The sequence below is a fragment of the Vigna unguiculata genome, chromosome 7 (genome assembly GCF_037176805.1).
Source record: "Vigna unguiculata cultivar grain cowpea cultivar isolate G323 ecotype 2 chromosome 7, ASM3717680v1, whole genome shotgun sequence".
Classification (NCBI taxonomy): Eukaryota; Viridiplantae; Streptophyta; class Magnoliopsida; order Fabales; family Fabaceae; genus Vigna; species Vigna unguiculata.
Window position 1 is genome coordinate 4752145 of NC_140798.1, and position 26337 is coordinate 4778481.

Genomic DNA, 26337 nt, shown 5'->3' on the forward strand with positions numbered 1-26337 from the left:
TTATTTTTTAAAATTTTATCACATTTAAAAATATATAATATTTTTATTTTTCATTTACACAAAAACTTGAAACATGTATGCAGAAGTCCAAAAAAAAAGTAATCAATTTACACAAGTGTAATTTATTTTATACGAGTTAAGAACTAGCCCGTGTGGACCGTAGGTTATGCAGATCGAACTTCTGCGAGCCAGTGAGTCCAATATCTTGCTCCATCCCGCATTTTTTTGGCAGCTTACAGACTGAACCACCAGGACAAATTCATATTACCACCCCTAATTTAACTTTCTTATACATAGAGAGTTTTACCTTTAATAGCATACAATGGATCATTTATAAAAATAATACGAGGTAAATCTTAAAGCATTTATATATATAAGATTAAGCGTCATGTTAAATTGTTTGAATAATTACTACAAGTACTAAGTAATTTATATGATGATTAGTGTTTAATTTAGATTTTTTTTGATAGATACTAAAAAAGAAGTCTACAAAATTTAAAAAACAATTAACTATAATTGAAAATTTAGGAGGGAAGGAGGGACGAGAGTGTTAGTTCGAATTTAAGAATATTGACATGTAATATAAGCTTTAGGGAGAGGTAAAAAAGAATAAAAAGAGTTTTACCACTCCTTTTGCTTTGAGTGGTTGTGAGATAAAGAGAAAAATATAGGGAAGATAATATGAATGAACAAGCTACTTTTGAATGGATTAAAAAAGGAACACAAATGAGTAAGTTACTTATATAACATGTTATGTTAGTGTTACTAAACTTTAGGAATTTAAGAGTTATGTGAGACAAATATAGGTCAACTCGTCGTTAGTCCCAGCAAGTTGCAGGTTATGCAGCCAAATATGGATTAAAACACTAACTTGTTCGACATTTTTTCTTTTGAGTTTGAGGGTCGACTCACGTGACTCATCCCACATTGTCATGTCTTAAAAAATGAAACAAAATTTTGCCTTAAGAATTCTACAACAACCCATGGTCAAATTGTTAGTCTTTTACTTTCTACACCCCACAATTTCTTTGAGAATTTTTAAATTTTTAAAATGATCATTTTAAGTTTCATAAAAAAATATTTTTCCAAAAAAATGTCATAAATTTTCAGTTTCATTTTACCTTTATTTTAACATTATAAAAGCTTGGTTTTATTTATATGTTCAACTTTATTTAGTATGCTATTTTTAAATTATCAAATTTTTAGAATTATAATCATTTTATAATTTCTCTAAGAAAGATATCTTAACAATAAATTGACAATAAATTTTTATAATAGAAATTGGGATGTTACACTTATACATTATAAGAATTTTTATAATTGTTAATAAATTTTTATCAACATAATTAAATTCGTTGATAAACTTAAACTTATCAATAAACTTAAACTTAAATTACCGACATATATTTTTGTTAGTAATGAATTTGCAACTAATATTTGTCTATTAGATCTTTTAATAAATTAAAATTTATATTATCGACAAATATTTTCATCGATAATGAATCACTGATAAATTTATTTTGTAGTAACTTATAAATTTATTTTCGAACAAATTTTCTATTGATAAATCCATCAATAAAGTAAGATAAAAATATTTCATGCAACAAGAAGGACATAAAATTAAAGAATTAATTTGACTATACTCATCACAACTTAATAAAGAAAATTTATGTAGTTATGTGAGAAAAGTTTGTATTTTATTCTTATAAAAATTATATGAAAACGTTTATAATTTTATCCTTAAAAGTTATAATACAAATCCTACTTTATTACTTATTATGTATTTTAATGTTCATGCTCTTATTATATGTGCTTCGGCTTGTTTCAAATTCTAGAGTTTTCAATGACCAATTTTAAAGAGAAATTAATAATGTGTAACAACATGGAGTTATTTACCCTAGGCACCCTACTGTGATCTAGTGGTTCAATTCACAATGTTTCTTGCATAATTAGAATTAAATGTCCCACACTATGAAATTAATGACATTATTCATTGACTAAGACGTCACGAATCATAATATTAACTCTTTCTTAGCCAAACAAAATATTATAATTAATCATATCACACAAAAAAGTTACAAAAAATATTCTAATACATGTATCCAAGTTTTTATTTCATATTATGTTATTGTAATATTTAATTTACTCCTAAAAGAGAAAGAGAAGCTAATTTAAAAAATAATTGAAAAAATAGTCTCTTCTTCTAACTATCACCAACCCTTTTGTTCGTCATCATCATCAAAACTTGTTAATAACTAAGAAGGATCATCTCCCATCGTTTATTTTCTTCTAATATAATGTTTTGATCAATAAGTCTTCTTTTATCATTCGATTTAAAGAAAATGAAAAAAACAAATCTTTCATAGATAATGTTAATGTTTGTGTTAATGAATGCTTACACAGGTATTGTACAATCAACATAAAACGTGAATGAATTCTCAAATGTTCTTTGTCAAATATAATAAACATTCGTTTTAACATTCGTTTTAAGTCCGTACTCATTTAAGTCCGTATATCGTCTAAATTTATATTTGAAAAGGAAAAATTATTTTCAGTTCGTTCCCACGTGGTTATCGATTGACCATTATGTAAGATGCGACAAAGGGTGAAGAACACACTTTTAGTTTGATTTAACTGATTTGATGGTAAATAAGGAGAATCTATCAACTTACTCATATGAATAAAATAAAATAGCAAATTGTTTCGGTAACATATATCTTATATCTCATATTTTCACGATCCTTACAAATTTCCGACACTCATAATATTTAATATTGTAATTAAATGATCCATAATATTTCATATGGTAATATAACTTATAAAACTTCATAAGTCCGCATCTCAAAAAAATCTGCATCAAACTCCTATAATCAAAATGAGAACTTAAGCGAATATTTTGTATATATAATAATCCAACAATATTATCATATTTGTACAAAAATGTTGAACAAATTGATGTTTTTTTAATCTTTATCATCCAATCACAAAAAACGAATTTGGGAGTATAATAATGACCTTTCATAACATGAATTTAATAAATCAAATTCTGAAATAGATGTAGTGTTGTTTTAAATTATCTCAGAAAGTTCTATTTCCAGATAATGAATTCAACATTCAGATTTAAAAGCCATCAGAGGAAATAATTTAATTTAATTTTGGACTGAACACAATGTTATTTCTCAACACCTATTTTTTCATCGTTGTTGGATTTGGTAAGCTAGTTGGGCAAGTAGTGTTGCTACGTATTAATGAGGGTGATTTGATTTTATGTGAAAGGTTAATGGCATCAAAATTCATGGCCAATGGTTTTGGTGCAAGTTGAGGATTAGGGTCCCATCAAATCAACACTATTAAAAACCACTTTCTATAACTTGCAATTCAGATATAGGGAGTAGACAAAAACCAAAACCAACTTTTTGAGTTCTAGACATGGACAAAACTTCCCACTAAAGTAAAATTCATATTAAATTTTTTTTAATTATTCATTTGATTTTTTATTTATTTAAAAATATCAATTTAGTTAGTTTTTAAGTGTTTTTTAATCTTATTTTGGTCTTAATTTATAAAAATTGATATAATTTAACTCTGATTTTAAGAATCGATATAATTTGATTATTTTTGTTAAATTTTTTAAAACAGATAAATAATTTTTTATCAAAATTAAAATTATATCTGATTTAGTAAAAAAAATTAAATTATATCAATTTTTCAAATAATAAAGAAATGTACAAATATCTGTAAACAAGAATTATATATTGCAGAAAATGGTAGCACAAGTTGCATAATTTTGTTGTCCCTGATGTCCATGTCCATTGCTTCCCAGCAAGAACAACAGAGGACATGAGAATATGCCAAGGACCAACTTGGTGAAATGCAATTAAAGATTGTGTTTTTCTTTGTGGGCACACCTCCAACACTGACATCACAGTTTGGATAAGAAGATGCAGTGTCCACAAACACCTCACAAAAAAAAAAACACCTAAAACAGCCTCCTTTCTCCTCCAACCATCAATTCTGATATGTCTCACAACTGAATGTATAGGACCCTTTTCTGTCTGATATGCCAAGGACCATTAACAATAATTAACAAGATCAAATTCACTAAAACATCATGGTAGTTTTAAATTTTAAGGTACAAAATTTGCATGCAAACATTAAGTCATGAACGTTGTGCTGAAATTTGCATGCTTTTTCTGTACAGTCATTCTTCTTGAGAGGACATGCTTATATGAAAAGTCTTGTTAAAAGAACTTTTGATACAAGGACCATACGTTTGAACCGGTTTTAACTATCAGTTCTATGATCGATAGAACTTGTTAGGAACAAGGAGGAGATTTTACGGAAGAAATACAATATTAATGAGACTTAAACCCAACTATATAAGAAATTGATACCATTCTTAACTCAAAACCTTCAAATAATAGATTTATAGATCTTTATCCTTATATATTGCTCTATTTTCTTATTTCTAACCAATATAGGATTAGACTCACACTTAAATTTCTACGTACTCTTGTTCTTATGTTCTTATTCTTGTTGTTTCAAAATTTCCAACCTCCTAGTATTTCTATGAGAAATATCTTAGTTGGAAGGTTTCCCGAAATTCCAAGTGGAGAGAGCATACGGTAGAAAGAACAGAGGATTGTGTTTACATCATCAAATGACCTGTTAATTGAAAACAACTATTTGAACAAAGACTTTGGTGTCGTGGGGGACCTATTTTCCCTTGAAAAACAAATATAAATATCTACCTTAGCTTCTAACCATTTTTCAATCCATTAATCCACCTCACACATATTTTTCTTCACCACTCCTTAAAGATGACAACAGCAGAAGAAACTTCAAACTTGGATCTCATAAGCCAACACCTCTTAGGTGAAAACATCTCAACCTCCTTTTTCTCCAATTTCTCCAACCTCAACCCTGTGAAGCTTGAAGCCCCTTCATCACCTTCATCACCACACTTTGATTTTGATTTCTCAGACAACACCACCTTCTTCACTTTCCTTGAAGGCTATGACTTGGTTGCAGACATGGAGTTTCTCGATCACAAAACCATCATAAACTCCACATCAACACCCCCCTTAAACAAATGCAATTCTCCTCAACCATTGGTGTCATCATCAGAATCAGAAGAGAAAGCAAAGAAGGTAGAACATGATGAAGCAAAACGTTATAGGGGAGTTAGGAGAAGACCTTGGGGTAAGTTTGCTGCAGAAATCCGTGACCCTACAAGGAAAGGTACAAGGGTTTGGCTTGGAACTTTCGACACTGAAATTGATGCTGCTAAGGCTTATGATTCTGCTGCTTTCAAGATGAGGGGTCACAAAGCGATTCTTAACTTCCCTCTTGAGGCTGGAGTGTCTGATCCAAAACCAAACACTTGTGGCAGGAAAAGAAGAAGGGACACCCTTGAATTGGAGCTCCCACAGGTCCATCTTCATCATGGTGTATCATGAGAAACTGAGAACATAACAGTTCATAGCATTAGCTAGTTTGTTTTCTGGAAAAATAAGATTGCTTTTTTGCCTGTTTAATCTGTACATAGAAGCAATGCTAATGTCGAATGTCTGTGTGAAAATCTATGTTATGGAAGTTTTACTAACTTTGAGGAGCTTAAGACCAGAATGTTAATCAGTTTCTGTTACAGAATACACTGAAACAAAATGAACCGACACATTTTCTTCTTGTTTTTCTGTCTCTGTTGTTGAGCCAAACTTCAAAACTTTTTTTTCAGTTCACCTTCGATTTGTGGACTCATTCTCCAGCATTCGTTCCTGCAACATGTTGATTAATCTAATGGATAATGTTAAATATATTTTAGATGTGTTTAAATTTTCTAAAACTATATGTAGTATATAAAGCAACTACAAAATACTTAAATTAATGTGTTCCACAAGTTACTTAATAAATCAACAAAAATAAATTTAATTGATGATTAGGGAATTTTTTTATAAAAAATAATATTACTTTTAACGGTCTAATAAAAATGTAATTATCTATAAGGTAGTGTACAAAAAAGAAGATAAGGGAGTTCAGGTGGATAGATGAAGCTCAATGAAAAGAAAAATTAAAACAGGGTTCATAAATTGTGTCTTTTACCATTTCTGTATCTTGTCGGAGTAGTTGTCAGAAAAAGACATTAAATGAAATAGTTTAGTACTGCCTCAAGTTTTCAGAAAACAAAAAATCTACAATAAAATCATTAAATTGATTAAATTTTATTGATCTTTCGATAAAAAATAAAAATCTAAGTAAAAATATTTTTATCATATATTAAAATATATTATCAAGTGAAAAAAAATAGTATAGATAGACTTACTTTATTTATATTAATTAATAAAAATATTGCTTAATTAAATTATATGTCTAAAAATATAATTATATTCATCTAAAATATTATTTATTGTCTTAACTATATCAACTGATATTTTTTATTTCAATATTAAACTAACAATAATTACTAATATAAATTAGAAAAAATAAAAGTAAAAAAGTATCAAATATAAATTTATAAATATAAAAGACAAATTAAAGCATTAAAGGCTTTTATGTCACTCTGTGTTACATTTCTTTCTTCTAAAAGTGACTTGAAGAGTTGAATCTGCCAAAAAAGATGAGAATAATCTTCTAGCTTGCTTTCTTTCTTTAATTTTGTATTGTGGGTAGCATGAAAGCATTTGGCTGCATTATCTTTCACCCTCATTAACGTGGCAACTCTATCTTCCTCCAAAATGACAATTGTCGCCATTTTCTTCTGCAATTTGTAGGGTTTCCATGTGCAACAAAGATAAGTAATACAAGTGGCAAGCTACAAGCTATATATTAGTTAAACTTTGGTTTGATAAGGTTGTTTTGGCTATATCCAATAGTCATGTTATAAAATTTTATTTTTTATTTTATGTAATATGTTACATCATCTTTATAAAAAGATTTATAAGTTATGTTATTTGAAAGAGTTTTATAAAATCTATATTTATATAATTCTTTTATTCATATTCAATATAAATACTATTAGATTTGATTTTACATGGTTTTTTTATACAAGAACATCCATCGTTAAAAAAAAATAAATCCTTTTATCTCAAACTCTAATTTTCCTTAATATCATCTTCCTTTTCTTTCCCACAACACATCCACGATCCTTTTTAAAAACTAACACTGTGATGTACACGATTCTATCAAAGCTTCCAATCCATCTTTCCTTTTAGGTAATTTTGTTTTTTGTCATTTTGCTATAAAATAATATAAAGTAACATGTTTCTCCTTCTCTCCATGCGACTCTTCTTTCATTGCATTTGATTTTCCTTCCTATTTGTTGAAATCTCCTCTAATGGAGATACTAAAATTGTGCTTTAATAGCTGATCGGGCCTTTAATTGTGTATATAGAATAATTTTTCGTGTGTGACACCGATTAAGAAAGGAAGGCAAGACAAACTTTATTAATTAAGGAAAGGTAATTTAATTAAAAATTTTAGGTCTTGTTGAATTTGAAAATTTGTAGTATGAATGTTGTCTTTATATTTGCTGAAATTTGGAAACAATCTTTACGAGAAGGGTGATTTGATATGAACTATGAAATTGTGGAACTGTGATGAGAAACTACTTTTTTGGATAGGCTATGTGGTTGGTACTTTTTTATTTTAAAAAAAATGAGGTGAGATTGGCTTAAAAGAAAAATTGATAGTTAAGGGTGGTTGATAATGTATTAGTATGAAATTTCATAAATATATATGGAAGAGTTAGCCTATAATATGAGAAAGGAATTGTTTCGATTCGACCTAAGTCCAACAAGAGGAATGATGTGACTTTGATATTATCATGGTAAAGATATTGTTTGAATTTGTAGGATTGGATGTTTTTTGTATGGTATAATATTTTTTCTTAAAAGCCTAAAGTAATTGAACACTTTTAAAGAGATTAAAAACTTGTGAATTTGTATTATTGTTGCAAAAACTGAATATTTTTTATTAGATGTTTGTATTACAATAATGTGGTATTGAATATGGCATGATGTTTGCATTATGAGATTCGTGGTATGCCTATATGATTGTTCTAAAGTGTGAATTAGAAGTGACTTATAGTTTGTTAAATAGTTTTCTTTTATGCTACTTAAGATAATTATGATTGTACGAATTTATGTTTGTCAGTGTATGTGTATATATAAAGTTTAGTATGTGTTAGTCAAATTAGTATTTCCAAACAGAAATATTAACTTAGGTTGAGTCTAAGTGCATTGAAAGATACTTTGAGGAGTGAAACTATTTTGACTCAACTAGTATCTCATTCACATAGAGTTAGATATATAGGTGGTCAGTGGCAGAACTTGATCAAAAATTTTAGGGGAGCCAAATTATATTTGTTATATATAAATTATTATTTTTAATTAAAAAATAATAATTTCTTTTAATTAAAAAAAATTAATTTCTTTACATCATTTTTTTATTCAAAATAAGCATTCATGACAATAGAATCCAAACAATATAACAATAATATATATGAAAGAGTAACATAAAGTTTATCATCAACAATAATATATATAAAAAAAACAAAAGTTATCTTTAGTCAGATGCATTTGATATGAATCCCATTTTAGATAAGCCCTTCGTACCTCGTCAATTTGATTTGGTGGGTATTGCCAAATTTGAAGACACTTCCCCGGATCACGTTCTAAAGTATTTTTAAATTCATTATATATAACTTTAGAAACATTAGAGAATTTTTTTTCGTTTTCTTCAATATTTGGATTCTCATGAAGTTTCTCAAATTTAGATGACGTAGATGCATTTTTTTCATCTTCATCACACGCCTTCCTTAATATTTTAAGAAAACTAATAACTTCTAAATGATTAGCTTCCTTTACCTTAAAGTAAATTCCTAATCTTGTTTTTCCCTTACACAACTTCAAAGCCTAAAATAGCTCTATCTATACAAAGAAGAGCTTGATCAACAATTAAAGCGTGATTTTATGATCTCTAACAGATAGAGATATGTCTAGAGCGTAGAAAAGTCACATACAAGAGGGAAATATATTGCTTAAAAAAAAAGGAAAAGATGAACTTACTCAAAAGAAGAAATTGTTCGGTCCAAAATGTTCCTTAACTCTTCAATCTTGCTGTAGTGCAATTTGATTTTGAAAATAACAAGGAATTGATGGTGAAAATTGAGATGAAAATAAAACGAGAGAAAGAGATGGAGGCACGGAAGAGAGAAACCAAATAAAAAAGTATAAGAAATTATAATAGAGAAATAAAATGTGATTTTTAAATTTTAAAAAAGATTTTTCAAACTAAATTAATATAAATAGTAATAATATATAAATAAAGTAATAATATATAAATAAAGTAGTAATATATAAATATATTTTTTTAAATATATAAAAAATAAAATAAAATAAAATAAAAAAATATAAATAAAGTAATAATTTATAAATATTATTTTTTAAATATAAAAAATAAAATAAAATAAAATTGGTTGGGGGAGCCATGGCTCCCCTCTGTCATTAAGTTGTTCCGCCCCTGTAGGTGGTGTGAGTCAAAGAAAGCTTCACATCACATGGAAGACGACATGATATTAAAGAGGATTATACTTAAGGAGCTAGCATGTTAATCCTATCATGACTTGGTTGGGGACAGTGGTCCTGAGTGTTGAAACACCATGGCAAATGATATATGGAGAAATGAGTTGTGATATATGGAGAAATGAGACAAGATAATCTAAGAGCTTATTTTTTCCTCTCAATTATACTTTGATTTTCTCCATATTTATTTTCATGGTTATAATTTCTAATATTATTTCTCATCATTTTTAAATGCATTAACTTACCCTTGTTTTTACAAATTTTATACTATTTCAAAGTTTTAGTTGGACAATTTTTGTGATAAGATATGATCTCTTTCTAATTGAGTTTATTCTTTTGTAAAATTAGCTTACTCTTACAATTGTGTGTCTCTTATTTCTTTTCTTACGCAATGATGGTGATATTAGCACGGGGGCTAGAACAAGAGACTGAAGGATTAGTATATGAATATTTTAGAGAATCCCTTTAACTTTATAAAAAAATGTATTAAGTTTCTATTTTATGTTTTGAAGTATGTATAATTTATTTTGAATGTATTTTGAAACACAATATTATCTATGTTGTCTAACCTGTAAGATGAATATTGAGTACTTAATTAATGTATATTAGAAGAAATTTGGGTCATTATACTTTAGAAAGGAAAGTAGAGTCAAAATTAAGTATATAAATTATAATTTTAGTTATTCTTTATAAATTTTATCATTTTTTCCTATATATTTTTTCTTTAATTTGATAGACGTAATTCTCATTTTTTTTATTATAGAGTGACATGGAGACAATGATAAGATGATAATAGAACATAGTTTCAATTAGAGTACATTTTTCTCTTTTTTTATATCTCAAGTTTTATTGTTTAGTTTTGATTTGAAGTAAAGAATTGTGTTATTGTCTATAAAGTGAGAGTTAAATAGATAAGTCTCTCTTAGGCTAAGTTAATATGTTTGGTTTGTGAATCAAGCCTCGTATGAAAGCAAATTAGGATTTTTCTTAACTTCAAGTTTTTTGAGACACTCCTTGAACACATTAATCAATTTAAAGGAGTTGATAATTTTAATTTATTTCTAGTTGAATTTAGATAGGATATAGGTTTAAATTTAATGAATTATGTGACTGATTCATTACAAAGTTGATTGGACGATGGAGATTGGGATAAACCTTTTCTGTACCATTAGTACTTCACTAAATACAAGTTTTGAGTAGTTCTATTTTGTGCTTTTAAGAATATTATAACATGTAGAAGTTGAAAAATTCATAAAATGATTTGCTTTGATTTTGGATTTTCTAGTTAAAGTGTAAAGTGTATTCATTGTGTTGAAATATTAGAGTTGGAATTGAATGTTTTAAGATAAATTTGATATAACAAAATGAGAAAATGCAAAGTTATTCTACTTTGGTTTGGAAGATTGTAATACTCTCTCTCTTTTGTTCATCTCTTTTGCTTTAAATGTTATTTCCATTTATACTAACATAAAAGTAGAGGCATTGTATAAACATTTAATACAAAAATCATTTTAAACAAGTAAAACTAAAACTTTCTATATAACAAGTAAATCAATTAAAGCTTAACATATAAAACTATAGTATGAATACTCTTTATCTGACAATATTTGTGACACGTATCCAACAAGTTTTAAGAAACAATTCGACTTTTTTCTTCTTACATTTTCTCTACTTTTCACAAGCTCCAAAGCTGGAAGTAATGCAAGATTAAAAGAGATTCAAGTCCTAAGAAAATACTTGAATTTGTAATCATTATAGGTGACTAAAGAAGAATCAAGATGTATTGTACTAGCCAAACTACTAAAGAACTATGGTAATGACATGATTGAGTTCCTTCCATCAATCTTTGCCCATTCAGAAGACAATGAAAGCAAGAAAAGATAACAATCCACAAGTTCACCTTAAGTTTCTTCACTTGAACTTGTCAAACACAGATGTGAGAATTTGTAATAAATATCCTTTCGTAGATGGTATTATGAAAACTCACCTCTTACAAGTCTAGAAGAGCCTACGATAAGTAAGTATGACGATACCACAAGTCTAGATAAATATGTCAATGTTTATGACAAGACAATATAAAATTTCTTATAATCAATTTTAGTAACCAAAAGTTGTTAGTCACTATAGTGACTAATTTAGATACCAATTTAAAAAAAATGTTACTAAAATAATCACTATTATGAATAAAAAAATTATGATTAGTCGCTAAATGGTCACCAACTAATTAGAGACTAATTTAAAAACTAATTTTTTTAGTAACAAAAACATTCGTAGCTAATGTGTAGTGACCAATTTTCTTTGGTAGCTAAATTTCAGAAACTAATTTAGAGACCAATTATAATTTTGTATTCATAATAGTAACTATTTTAGTAACCAATCATTTTTTATTTTATAAATTGGTTTCTAAATTGGTCACTAAAATTTTAATGACTAATAATTTTTTATCACTAAAATTGGTTATGAACAATACATCTTGTACCCTAAGTTGGTTCATAAAATTGTGTATAATGAATTGCTTTAATACCTTTATAACTATGTCCAACACACAACTTTTCATGAACCATCCACATATTTTTGTCATGCTTGTGAACATTATATAACAAGTGTAGAGATTTGGAAAGGTTGCACTTAACAACAAAAAAGCCAGCAACAAACCTGGTTAAGTAGAGAAGGAGAATTGTCAAATTCATGTTGGAAGAAGTATATCAAAGTCTCAAAATCACGTAAGAATTGAAACATTCAAGAAAATATTATGCAAAAAGTGTCCCAAAGGGCTTCCAGAAAATTAACTTAGAAAAAATAATTTAAAATTCATTTTTTTTTCTTTTAGAAGTGAATTTGGCAAACCTGAGTAATCTTATAAATTTTTTTAGATAAAACAAGTTGATTGAGTGAGTTATTATAAAGTGAGAGAGACATTGAAATGAAGTCATTCATTGTGTGTGGGTTGTTTGAGAAGATGAGAGAGATGTTGAAATGATGTGAAAAACGAAACACAGGCAATGGGAGAAAGTGAGAGAAACACAAACCCTAGTTTGGTTGGTTTCCGTCTTCCTCTGCAATTCGTGATTTGACAAATGTTGAACAGACCAACAAACAATTCTTTCACACAGGTTAAGATGCTCAATAAATGACATTTCTTTAAAAAGGATTTACAAATTTGAAGTGTAAAACTTATGATTTCCATGTCCTCAGGATGAACAAAAATTCAATTTTTATGATCCAATTCATTTTTTTATGATCCAATTATTTAATATTCATTCTATTAAAAATTCAATCAATTTTATTGGATATGAATATCAATTTAATCTACATTTTATATATTTTATGGATTAAATATCCATTCTCGAAATCTAGATTTTCAAAATGGATAATCCAAAATATTCAATCCAAATTTTCACTTTATATTTTTTGCTAGGTTAAGCTAAAGGTTAAGACGGACTAGCCCAAATTTAATCGTATTTGATTGAGTTGGCGTGACCCTGTACAAAATTTGGCCGAATTAGGCCAAATTTTGTCAAGTCGGTCTCGATCGAGATTTGACCTAGTTGGTCCTAGACAAAATTTGGAAGTATTTGGCCAAATCTGTCAAATTCTTTGGTGTCAGCCCTATGGACACAAATTTGGATCCACATCCATTATTTGGATCCAAAATGGATGTGTATTAGATTTTTGATAGAGCTGACACCATAAAATTTGGCAGATTTTTTGTCGAGGCCAACTAGGCCAAATTTCAACAAGGGATGAACTTGGATGACTTTCGAACGAATTTCGGTCGGGGACGACATGACCAAATTTGGGCTAAGGTCGAATCGACAAAATTTTAGTCGAGATCGACTTGACTGGATTCGACTGAATTTCGGCCAAGGCCGATTTTGCCTAATACGACCAAATTTTGGCCAGAGCCGACTTGGGCAAATATGGCCACATTTGGGCTAAGGCCTGATCGGTCAAATTTTGGTCAGGGTTGACTCCACTAAATTCGTCGGTCGGGACCAACTTGACTGAACATGGCCAATTTTCGATCAGCCAACTAAGTTGAATATAGTCAAATTTCGTTCGGGACTTACTTGACCGAATACGGCTAAATTTGAGCTAGTGCCGACTCGACCAAATTTTGGTCATGACCAACTCGACTGAATTTGGCCAAATTTAGGTTAGGACCGACTCGCCTAAATATAACCAAAGTTCAGTCACGATCGACTCTGTCAAATACGAACAAATTCAGGCCAATACCAACTCAGTCAAATTTTGGTCGAGGCCAACACGACCAAATTTTAACCGGAGCCGACTCAATTGAATTTGGCCGAATTTCGGTCGTGGCCAACTCAGTTAAATACGGCCAAATTTCGATCGTGACCGACTCATTTGAATACGGCCAAATTTCACCCTAGGCCGTCTACGCCAATTACGACCAAATTTGGGTCAGGGCCGACTCGACCAAATCTCAATCGAGACCAACTTGATTGAATACAGCCAAATTTTGGTCGCGGTTGTCTCGGCCGAATACGGTCAAATTTTGTCTAGGTCGACTCAGGCCAATGCAGTCAAATTTGGGTTGGGGTGAACTCAACCGAATACTTTCAAAATTTGTCCAGGATCAGCTGGGCCAAATTTCGATCGAGACCGATTTGACAAAATTCTGCCAAATTTTGTATAGGGTCACGCCAACTCAATCAAATACGACTAAATTTGGACTAGTCGGTTTCAACTTTTAGCCTAACCTAACCAAAAATATAAACTGAAAATTTGGATTGGATATTTTGGATTATCCATTTTGAAAATCTAGATTTAGAGAATAGATATCCAATTCATAAAATATATAAAATATATATCAGATTAATATCCATTTCCAATAAAATGGATTTTAAATGGATTAAATTTTTAATAAAATAGATATTAAATGGATTAGATCATAGAAAAAATAGATTGGATTATAAAAAATGGATTTTTTACCCACCTTTGATTAGAATTTTGTGACACATCTCTTCGCATATTGAATGTCAGAACAGAAAACCAATAAAAAAAATATAGTCTGCCAAAATCTAAATACTTTTCTAAAATCATCTATGTAATGATAGCAGACATATACAAAAACTTCAAATTACTGTTGTTGCATAAGGTTAGCTTTCCTATTTCCGGTAAAATAATGTTCTTTCTCTTCCTTCTTTCGATCAATAAAAAGCTATTATCTGAAGAAAGATAAAAAGCAAAGAAGAACCTTGGCAATACTGCAACCAGTAAACCAAAGCACCATTATTTTATGAAAGAATCAAGTATTTTAGTGCAATAATGTGATATGTGCGACGTGAGACGTGAAACGTGCTACGTGAGACGTGGAAGGTGAGACGTGAGCGTGATACGTGGGATGGGGGACGTGCGATGTGCGACGTGAGACATGAGACGTGATACATGGGCCGTGAAACATGCGACGTGAGACGTAGGACGTGAGACGAGAAATATGAGACGTAGGACGTGGGAGGTGGGACGTAAGACGACGTGGGACATGAGACGTGAGACGACGTGGGACGTGAGACGTAAGACGACGTGGGACGTGAGATGTAAGACGTGAGACATGGGACATGGGATGTGAGACGTGGGACGTGAGACAAGAGACGTGACATGAGAGACGTGAAAAATGAGACGTGGGACGTGAGACGTGAGACGTGAGACGTGAGACGTGGGACGTGAGACGTGGGACGTGAGACGTGGGACGTGAGACGTGAGAAGGGAAATGTGAGACGTGACACGTGACACGTGGGACGTGAGACGTGGGATGTGTAACATGGGACGTGCCACATGAGACGTGAGACGTGGAATGTGGGACGTGGAACGTGGTTCATGGGACGTGGGACGTGAAATATTAGATGTGAGACGTGGAAGACATGAGACGTGGGACGTGGGAGCGGAATGGGGGACGTGGAACCTGAGACGTGAGAGACATGAGAAACGTGGCGCATGAGACGTGGGACGTGTGACGTGACACAACGTGGGGCATGAGACGTAAGACGTGAAACGTGAGACGAGGAACATTGGACGTGAGACATGGGACGTGCGACGTGAGACATGAGAAGTAAGACGTGGGGCGTGAGATGTGGGCCGTGGAACGTGAAACGTGAAACGTGAAACGTGGGACGTGGGACGTGGGACGTGAGACGTGGGACGTGGGACGTGAAACGTGGGACGTGCCACGTGAGACGTGAGACGTGAGACGTGAGACGTGAGACGTGAAACGTGGGACGTGCCACGTGAGACGAAAGACGAGAGATGTGAGACGTGACACGTGGGATGTGGGACGTAGTTCGTGCGACGTGAGACATTGGACGTGGGACGTGAGACATGAGACGTGGGACGTGAGACGTGGAACGAGAGACGTGAGACGTGAGATGAGAGACGTTAAACGTGGGACATGAGAGTGGGACGTGGGACATGAGACGTGGGAGACGTGGGACGTGAGACGTGGAACGAGAGACGTGAGACGTGATACGTGATACGACCATAAACATTAAACCTTGAAATTTATATTCATAAACTTTAAATCTTACAATTTAATTGAAAATTTTAGAAGTTTAATAAAAGAATTGTTAATGTATCCATAAATTTGTACTAACAAATTTAAATTATACTCTTGTAAAAAAATGTATTAATGAAAAGACATTAAATACATATAAAATTGAAAGAATAAAAATATGAGGACAAAAGTAATAATTAACTTTTATTTAAGACATAAAAATAAAAATTCTGAGGATAACAACAATAATTTATATTTATTGAACTCTTAAATGAGCGAAAGGAAACAGAGGATGATCTAAAAAGTTAAACTAAGGATGAGCAAAAAATCTAATTTTCATGATCCAATCCATTTTTGCTATGATCCAATCCATTTAATATTCATTTTATTAAAAATCTAATCCATTTTATTGGATTTGGATATCAATTTGATCTACATTTTATATATTTTATGGATTGTATATCCATACTCTAAATATATATTTTCAAAATGGATAATCCAAAATATCCAATCCAAATTTTCAGTTTATATTTTTTGTTAGGTTAGGTTAAAGGTTGAGACGGACTAGTCCAAATTTAGTCGTATTTGATTGAGTTGGCGTGACCTTATACAAAATTTGGTTGAATTATGCCAAATTCTGTCAAGTCGGTCCCGATCGAAATTTGACCCAGCTAGTTCTGGAAAATATTTGGAAGTATTCGGTTGAGTTCACCCCGACCCAAATTTGACTACATTGGGTTGAGTCGACCTAGACAAAATTTGACCGTATTCAACCGAGACAACCGCGACCAAAATTTGGCTATATTTAGCCTAGTTGGCTCCAATCAAAATTCTGTCGAATTCAATCAAGTTGGCCCCGATTGAGATTTGGACGAGTCGGCTCTGGCCCAAATTTGGTCGTATTCAGCTAAGATGACCTAGGATGAAATTTGGCCGTATTCAAATGAGTCTCGGTCACGATCGAAATTTGGGCGTATTCAACTGAGTTGGCTAGGACCGAAATTCGGCCGAATTCAGTTGAGTCGGCTCCGGTCAAAATTCGGTCGTGTTGGCCTCAACCAAAATTTGACTGAGTTGGTCCTTGCCTAAATTTGGTCGTATTAAGCAGAGTCGATCGCGACCAAAATTTGGTCATGTTTAGGCAAGTCAGTCCTAACCTAAATTTGGCCAAATTCAGTCGAGTTGATCATGACCAAAATTTGGTCGAGTCGGCACTAGCCCAAATTTAGTCGTATTCGGTCAAGTAAGTTCCGAACGAAATTTGATTATATTCAACTTAGTCGACTGTGATCGAAAATTGGCCATGTTCAGTCAAGTCGGTCTCGATCGACGAATTTAGTGGAGTCAACTCTGACCGAAATTTGACTGATCAGGCCCTGGCCTAAATGTGGCCATATTTGGCCAAGTCGGCTTTGGCCAAAATTTGGTCGTATTAGGCAAAATCGGCTCTGGCCGAAATTCAGTCGAATCCAGTCAAGTCGATATCGACTGAAATTTTGTCAAGTCGACCTTGGCCCAAATTTGGTCACGTCGTCTCCGACCGAAATTCGTTCGAAAGTCATCCAAGTTCATCCTATGCTGAAATTTGGCCTCGTTCGCCCCGACAAAAAATCTGTCAAATTCTATGGTGTCAATCCTATGAACACAAGTTTTAAATAATTTAATTTGAATTTATTTTATGAAAAATAGATTTTGGATTTTGAACTTGATCCAAATATTTAGATTTGGATTTAAACTTGATCTAAATATTTGGATCTAGATTTTTAAAAACTCCAATCTATTTTTTTTGAAAAAATGGATTTGAATCGAAAATCTAATCCAATTATTTGGATCCAAAATGGATCCAATCCATGAAAAATGGATCCAATCCATGATCACCCCTAAGAAATATTGGTAAAATTGTAAATGATACCGTATATTCAATGAATAATAAATTTTGTGGAGATAATTTTTTTTATATACTAAACTCTAATCAATTCAATTTTATAAATTGATATGTATAAAGTGAGATTTTATTTATTTATATTATTAATTCACTTTATTTTTGATCTGTATGAAATTTTAACTTCATACATAAATTATCTTAAGACGATTTTAAGTAAAAAATTTGTAAAATAAAATACGTCACACATTAATTTAACAAAATTATAGTATATAAACAACGAAGGAACAAATCTACTTATTAAAAAAGATTTTAACCAAGTTTTGGATAAAATTATTTTCGTAAGATAGATCAAAAGTAAACTTTCTCAAATAAAAGTGTAAATTTTATTAAAAAAATATCATTATCCTTCATTTTGAACACACGTGTATGCTTGTTTTAAAGAATATTTTACTTGTTTTGATCACAAGTTCGTTGCTAGAGTTAATAACCCATATGAGATATTGTTTGTTTTGAATATTAAAATCTCTTCACGGTTTTGTTTCATTACAAGAATATTTTTAAATAGCAACTAATTTTAGAGACAAAAAATAATTAATCATTATTTTTTGAAGTGTCACTAAAAAACACTTAAATGGTTGAAGGAAGAAGGTGTATTTGAACTAATATTGATCTCGACTCCTAAGCTATGTGGGACTATTGGGTGTACCGAAACAAGTCCCCAATAGAGGCATATGGGAGTTTTCGTTCCCACAAATAACACAACTATTCTGATCTCAAGTCTGTCGAGTGACATCGTTAAAGTCAACCATCACATCTGAGGTATTATCCGCTTTTAAGCCTGGAGTTGAAGAAGGAATGTATACTGTCCTTGGCCTCAACTCCTAAGTCATGTGAGACTATTAGATGTACCAAAACAAAGCTCTAGTCAAGGGCTAGGAGAGTTTTCATTCCAACATACGACGCCAATTAATGTCTATAATATGTTTAATTTTTAAACAAATTTAATATCAACATTCTTGAGTATTCAAGAGTGAGTATAAGTCTTACATGAGTAGAATTGTAAAAGTTGAGCACCATATAGTAAAGAAAACCCATAACTATATTGTCTTAGGGCTCTGGGTTAGAAGTTATGTCAATTTCTTATGTGAGTTGAATTCATGTCTTATTAGTGTTGTTAAATTTTCTCGGTAAATCCTCCATCAATAATAATATAGTTGAAGATTTGTTTCGGTGATCGACTTATACCAGTACAATATTGTCCCTTATGTAAAGTCTTCTTCAGTGCACTTCAACAAAGTGTGTTCTATTATAATGAACGGTTGTACAAGTAAGGGTTGTTAGCTCAAGAAGATGCACTAATGTGAAGGGATTCACACTTGAACGAAAGATTGTTGATAATCTAAATGTAAGTTTAAGTTTTACATTAAATAAAAATGAGAAAGTTTAACGTCAAATAAAGAAGACCAATAAACTAATTGCTTTAAGTGTGTCCTATTATGATAATACTTTTTGTGGTTTGAGATGCTTCCGCTTAAAAGAAATATATCAATAAGAAGTTAATTATACTATAAATAAAGGAAAAATATATTAGGAATCTAAATGTAAATCTAAGTTATACACCAAGGAAAATAAAAAATAAAATAAAATTGAACAATATATAACAAAAAGAATTGATAAAATGTATCAATTTGATTGATCTATCATATTTAAGTTAAAAATATGGATATGATAATTTTTATTTTAATATATCGTGCATGTGTATCTTAATGTATGTGTATTTAACCAATTAGTTAATGTCTTTAATGTGATAAGTTAAAACAACTATTACCTTTACATCGTAAATAATTTTATTATAATTAATAGATAAAATTTAATTTATAGTTGTTAATGATTTAAAATTAAAATAACAAAATATGAAAAGTTAATTTGTTAAATTATTTTTCATTATAATTTTTATCCAAAAAAAAAAAAAAATCTATATAGCTCGTTCTTTTATATATAAGAAAACCGATCCAACCTATTAAATTATAGCAGGTTCATACGCCGGACCACTTTATCATTTGGATTGGACTAAAGAAAACAAAAGACATAATTGGATTGGCCAAAAGATACGATAATGATACTTTAACCCATTTTTTTTTTACTCACTTTTAACTCACCACTTCAATCACCATTAAATTATCATATCACATCACTAAAAAAAATCAAAAAAAATGATCTAATGGTGATTGAAACAATGGATTAAAAGTGGGTCAAAGAAAATAAGTTAAAATATCATCTTCCAAAAAGATATTAGAAAGAATGAAAATGAATGATAATTTGAAATAGGTTTAATCGATGTGATTTTTAGATAATATAGAGAATTATTAAAATACTCTCAGTTCAATTTTAATGAAAACTAATGTAAATTGAAAATAAAAAATGATTAATAATGAAATAAATAATTTACATAATTAAAAAAATATTAAAAAATTATAAGTTTCCAAATTCAGTATATAATCAATTAACAAAATTTGTGTTATTATAAAAAAAATTATATATATTATTATAAAATACTATAAAAAAATTTATAATCAATATTTTCTCAAGATATACATAATTCTTAAATACAAAAAATATAAACTAAAAACAAACATTAATCTTGTTATTCAGTGATATTTTAAAAAAAAATGAATAGAACTAAAATATTGAACAACATCGTCACAGAATTATTAGACATATTAGATTAGAAACTGCAACACATATATAATAGGACTCGTAATTTTGGGTATTAAATATCAAGGTCAGCAAACTTTATGTACAAATCTTTCCCATCGAATGAAAAAAAAAAGGTGAATAATGATGGATCTTTTAAACAAAATAATATTAGAAAGATTTAATAATAATGAAAACTACTTAAAATTGAAATAATGTCTAACTTTAAATATTTAGGTCATAAATTTAGGGTAAATTTTTTTTATTATGTTTATCTTTTTTTCATTTTTATTTAATGTGAAGTTTATTTTCACACTTAGTTTTACAACTATTTTTTTTCCTCAAGTGTAAGTCCTTTTATATCAATACATTCTCTTAGTTGAAATTTATTCCAAATCATAACTACTTTTTATTAGAGCTGGCTTAAGGTTTAATTAGGTAAATTCTTTGTTTTAGGCCTCTAAGAAAAATACTATTTTGTTTAGTACTAATTGTTTTATTCTCAAGAAGTTTGAAAATAAATTTTAAATAAAACTATAAAAAAATGTCGTATTCTCAAGTTTGTTTTAGATCTCTTTAAATTTCTCGTCGATCACACCAAAACAAATTAGACAAACTATGAACTCTGTTAGGTCTTTAGAAGAAAGGGAGTTCACAAAGAAGATACATTAGTACATTCTTTGTAAAGTCCTATCATGTTGATGACAAATAAGAGTTTTTGCTATAGCCTTTCTGTGTTGATACCAACTAGTATCACATAGTTGAGTGAAAGCTATATATGCCTTGCATTTCGGAAGTTCTCGCTCACAGAGCCACACGAATACAGACCGATGCTTGTACGTCTACCCATTCCAAGATCGATAGAGTCTACAACGGAGTGAACCAAGTCAAAGAATTGTTTTCGAGACCAAGAATGAGTCGTAGATAGAAAGACCTCTCCTATCCACCGCTCATGGATGAGACTCTGAAAAAGAAAAGGGTTCTTACATACCTTCTTAAGTTTTATAGAGAAATGAAGTCCTTCTTTACTTGAGCATTGGTTAGTCCGCTGGCAGACTTTCTTTTGGAACTAAAACATAATATGACTTGCTTCATTTCTTTCTTCCTCGTAAGGCAAGGGCAAGAAGCCCTATTTAAAATGGGATAGATATATGGAGCGTTGTACCATCACCTGGACTAAAGTTCTCCTATTTACTTTGTTGATTAAGCAAGCACTTTTTTTTCTTTTTTTTCACTTGATAATGTTTACCCCACCTACTGACTTTTCAAGCCAGGAAGAGGACTAGTCTCTTAGTTAGCCAATAAAGATGACAAACAAGAACCGGCAAGGGATAGGTAAAGAGGTTCAAAAGAATAAATGAAAGGTTCAAGTTTTCTCGTAAAGCCCTATTGCTATCATTCCTTCCTTACAACAACAAATTGTTTCTACCCATAAACAATAAATAATTAGTTAATTACTACAACAAATTAATTTACAACTACTATAATATTCATTTGTTCTTAGTAATAAAATAAAATACACACAATTTTCTAAATATAAATAAATAGACTAAACTTGGATAGAGGATTCAACTCACCAAATTTATTTTCTCTAATTTTGGCATATTTTTCTCAAACCTTTCTCAACCAAAAATTTATTGTTGGAATCCTCGATTAGACAAGTTTATATTATATAATCGAGTGCAAATATCACGTTATAAATTAATTTTGTAGAATTAAGTTATGTTTAAAGTACACATTTTAACTTGATATAAAATTAGGTTTAAGGTCTATTCTAGTAAGATTTATTGTTTGTTGGACCTATCATACATTCAATAGTAAGTTATTATCAGACTATCTATTAATATTTAGTCTAACACTCAATATATATATATTAAGAAGTTTGTTAAAGATTTTAAATCGACTAGAAATAAAAAATTTATAATATATAAATAAATATATAAACCTCATTTTACTAATTAATCTTATAGAATTGAGTTAAGTCTAAATTATATATCAAATTTTTATAGGAAAATTATTTTTTAATAAAATTTTTTTGACAAATTTTTTACAATATACATATTCATGTGTAACACCATTTTAATGGATGAAAGAAATATATGATATAATTTTAAAAAAAAAAATATTTGGTGTGCATTTGAAAAAGCTTTCTCGAACTTTGTTAAACAACAATTATTGTTAAAGTATCGTAATCCCAGTTTTTTCTGCTTTTCAAACTTGAACTTAACTTTTTGTTTAGATAAGCAAATAATTTTATTGAAAAAGGACAGATAAGACAAGATTCACCACCAAAGAATTCAAATCCAATAAAAAATTTCACCAGCCATTTTCAACTTTCAATAAACGAATAAACAAATTTCAATATTGCTTATAGTGCAGTACAATCTCTGACCAAAGAACACAGAAAAGGGAAGGAAGAAGATAAGCATGAAATTTTGTTTAACAAACAAAGAAATCTTGCTTCATATACTACTATCCTATATTTACACTAAACAAACCCATAATCATCTTCATCGATGGTTCAGTCAAATTAACAAAACCAAATCAGAGAGGATAATAATCACCAGCATCATCTCTCTCTTCACACCACTTTCTTCTTTCATGGATTGAAAATAACTTCAAACAACCATTAATGGAGATAACGGCGACAAAGGAGGCACACTAAAGATGGTTCCCATAACATCAGTGTCCCAAAACCCTTTCCAACATGATGGAGTCAAAGGGCACACCCCTTTGGGAGAGCACTCTTCTTTCTTCACAACCTTATTGTTATTATTACTTTCCTCGTTCCCTTCACTTTCTTCCTCTCTTTCTCTCTTCACACCAACCTTCATAATTGAAACCGATTCTTCAGACTCTCCAACCTCCAAAGGGAAGTTCAATATGGCTTTGCTCCCTCTCATCTTGAAAGCAGCTTTGTCATAAGCCTTAGCAGCTTCTATGGCTGTGTCAAAGGTTCCAAGCCACACCCTTGAACCCTTTCTATTGGGGTCCCGAATTTCTGCAGCAAACTTCCCCCAAGGCCTTCTCCTAACCCCTCTATAGTGCTTATCATCCTCTCTGCTATTGTTGGCATCATCCAAAGAACAAGAAACTTGACTGTTGCTGTTATACAAGGTTGTAATTGATGTTGTTGATGATGTTGTCGGAATCACAAGACCTGAAGATATGGAAGGGATTGTGATGTTTTTCAAAGAGGGTTTGCGGTTGCTGAGATTTGAGGATCTTGGAGGCTTGGAGGAAGATGAGACTTGGTTCATTGGTGTGTTGTTGTTGTTGTTGGTCATGTGAGCTTGAAATTGAAGATCTTGGGGTAGTGAGTAATCAGTGATATTTGGGATGAAAAAGGTGAAATTGTTGGGTTCAAAGGTTTGCATGGTGTGTTGAAGTGAGGGAAAAAGGGAGAAAAGTTTTGGTGTTGTGAAGTTGGAAAGGTGAAGAATTTGAATTGGGTGAGTGGAAAATGGGAGTGAGGGGATTATAAATGTGAAAAAGGTAGGAAAAGATTGAAGAAAATGAAGAAGTGGGTTGGTTTCGAAGATGGTGAGAGGAAGCATCGTTTTGTTAGTATCAATGACAATAATTGAGGTTAGAAGAAATGTCACGTCTTATGTTAATTGTCGTTTTAGGAATTTTCAAATGTCAACTTGACTTGTGTTGTGTTTTTGTGTTTGTGTGGGTCCTTGCTTCAAGAAATGACCCTTCGAGGCTACTTCGTAATCGTGGCTATCAAGTACAGAGATTATTTAAAATTTCAAGTTGATGATTTTGGTGTGTTCGTGCCATTAAATGTTATGTGTATCTGTGTGCGTGTGAATTCCTGTTTCCAATTTGCAAAAAAGAAATATTAGAAATATATACGTCATATGTGATTACGATTGTGAAGATTATAGAATGAATATGTTCAATGTATTGTTTCTATTAAATTGGTGACTTGACTCATATTTACGAGACCATGACCTATGCAACCAACAATTTAACAACTCTTCTATTGTTTGTAAGAAAATTAAAAACCCTAGAAGTAATGAAATCTATTACTATCATGTATTTTAATTTTATGGAGAATGTTAATCCTTGCCCAAAAGACATAAGGATAATTAATTTGCATTGTTCCTTCATTTTTACATTGAAAGTTGAAATACTTAAATACATTAATTAAGATAATATAAATGTATATAACAAATTTTATAAAGATAAAAATATTCTTTTAAAGTTTTAGACAATAACCTACTGATATAGAAGAATGATTATGAAATTTTTAAGATCTCTACTAAAACATTTTATTTTTGTTTCTTTTTTATAAATTTTATAGATATTTAACACTATTTTTTATGATTGTACCGTTAATTAAACTTCTTTATATTTAATTATATTTAATTTTTAATAACATTAAAACATAGTTATTTTATTATTTAATTATTTTTTAACTTTTATTAATGAATGTTAAATAAAATATGAAACACACATGTATAACAATTATGGACATTTCTGTCTTTTAAATAAAATAAAATTATATTAATGATGATTAAGTTAAATTTAATTTAATATTTCACTTATCTATATATTTTTTATAGAATTCAATGCAAATTAATTACCTTAATTAGTACTCTTAAGTTACTAGTCAACAAGACCTTAATTTTGTTTATCCAGTGGCGGAACTTGCTCAATATTTATGGGGTGCCAAAATACACTTAAAATTTATATATTTAATTATGGATTCGTAAGATTATTGAACTCAATAATAATTGAATCAATACTAAAATTTTTAGTTATATTTTGTTTTTAATATAAATAATCATATCATCAGCAAAAAAATTCATCTTCTTTTTTATTTTGCAATCTTATTTTGATAATTTTCACTGTAGAAAATTATCTTTCTGATATAGTTGTAGAAACAAGAAGAGTTAAAATAACACGAGACGGATTAAAAAATCAATCAAGTAGATGTAATTGACTTCCTATTTTTGTCAAAGATTGATTTTGTCTATTTTCTTCCTCGGTAGCTTCCATTTTATCACTTTTAAATAATTAATTTATTCTTTTATTTCTTCATCAATATACTTATGTTTTAAAAAAAATACTAAAAGATAATTTATCATAATCTAAATAAAAATTGCGATATGTAATTAATAAAAGAAAAATATATGATAATCAAGTCACAATTAAAAACCAGTTATTAAAAAACACTTAGTACATTGTTTTTTCTTCTATATTTATAAAAATGAATATACCAAATGCTCGTAAGATAAAAAATAATATTAATTATTAAACTAATATTTCACTATCAATTGAGAAAAAAAGAATTACTTTTTTCTTCATTAATAGAATAAAGCATATAAAAATGAGAGCACAAAATAATGAATTTGTATTCAAGTTTCTTTTTTTTTTTCTTCATAAACAAAAGAAAACAAAACAAGTAAAAGTCTAAAGTGAGTACAATATGTGAGAAACTAAAAAAACAGTAGAGAAAAAATAAAAAAATATCTTAATAAATTTGTTTATCTTTTATTAAATTTAATTTTATGCTTTATTATTTATTAACATTAAATGTTATATTTTATAAAATAAATAAAAAGATACCTATTTTAATTTTTATCAATTCTTAATATATATTTTTATTATTAAAAAATTCCAAAAAATTAAATTTTTTATACATAATTAAAAAA

General features: G+C 29.8%; 1 protein-coding gene and 1 pseudogene across 2 annotated transcripts; one reads left to right on the forward strand and one right to left on the reverse strand.

Moving 5' to 3' along the window:
* Window positions 1–4758: 4758 nt before the first annotated feature.
* On the forward strand, window positions 4759–5620 carry LOC114190250 (ethylene-responsive transcription factor ERF107 pseudogene; annotated as a pseudogene). The gene has a single exon (XR_014996534.1). The product of XR_014996534.1 is annotated as an ethylene-responsive transcription factor ERF107 pseudogene (transcript).
* A 17377-nt stretch (window positions 5621–22997) lies between these two features.
* On the reverse strand, window positions 22998–24230 carry LOC114191855 (ethylene-responsive transcription factor ERF104). The gene has a single exon (XM_028081288.2). The coding sequence runs from the start codon at window positions 24226–24228 to the stop codon at window positions 23290–23292; it is 939 nt and encodes a 312-aa protein (XP_027937089.2). The 5' UTR covers window positions 24229–24230; the 3' UTR covers window positions 22998–23289.
* Window positions 24231–26337: the final 2107 nt, after the last annotated feature.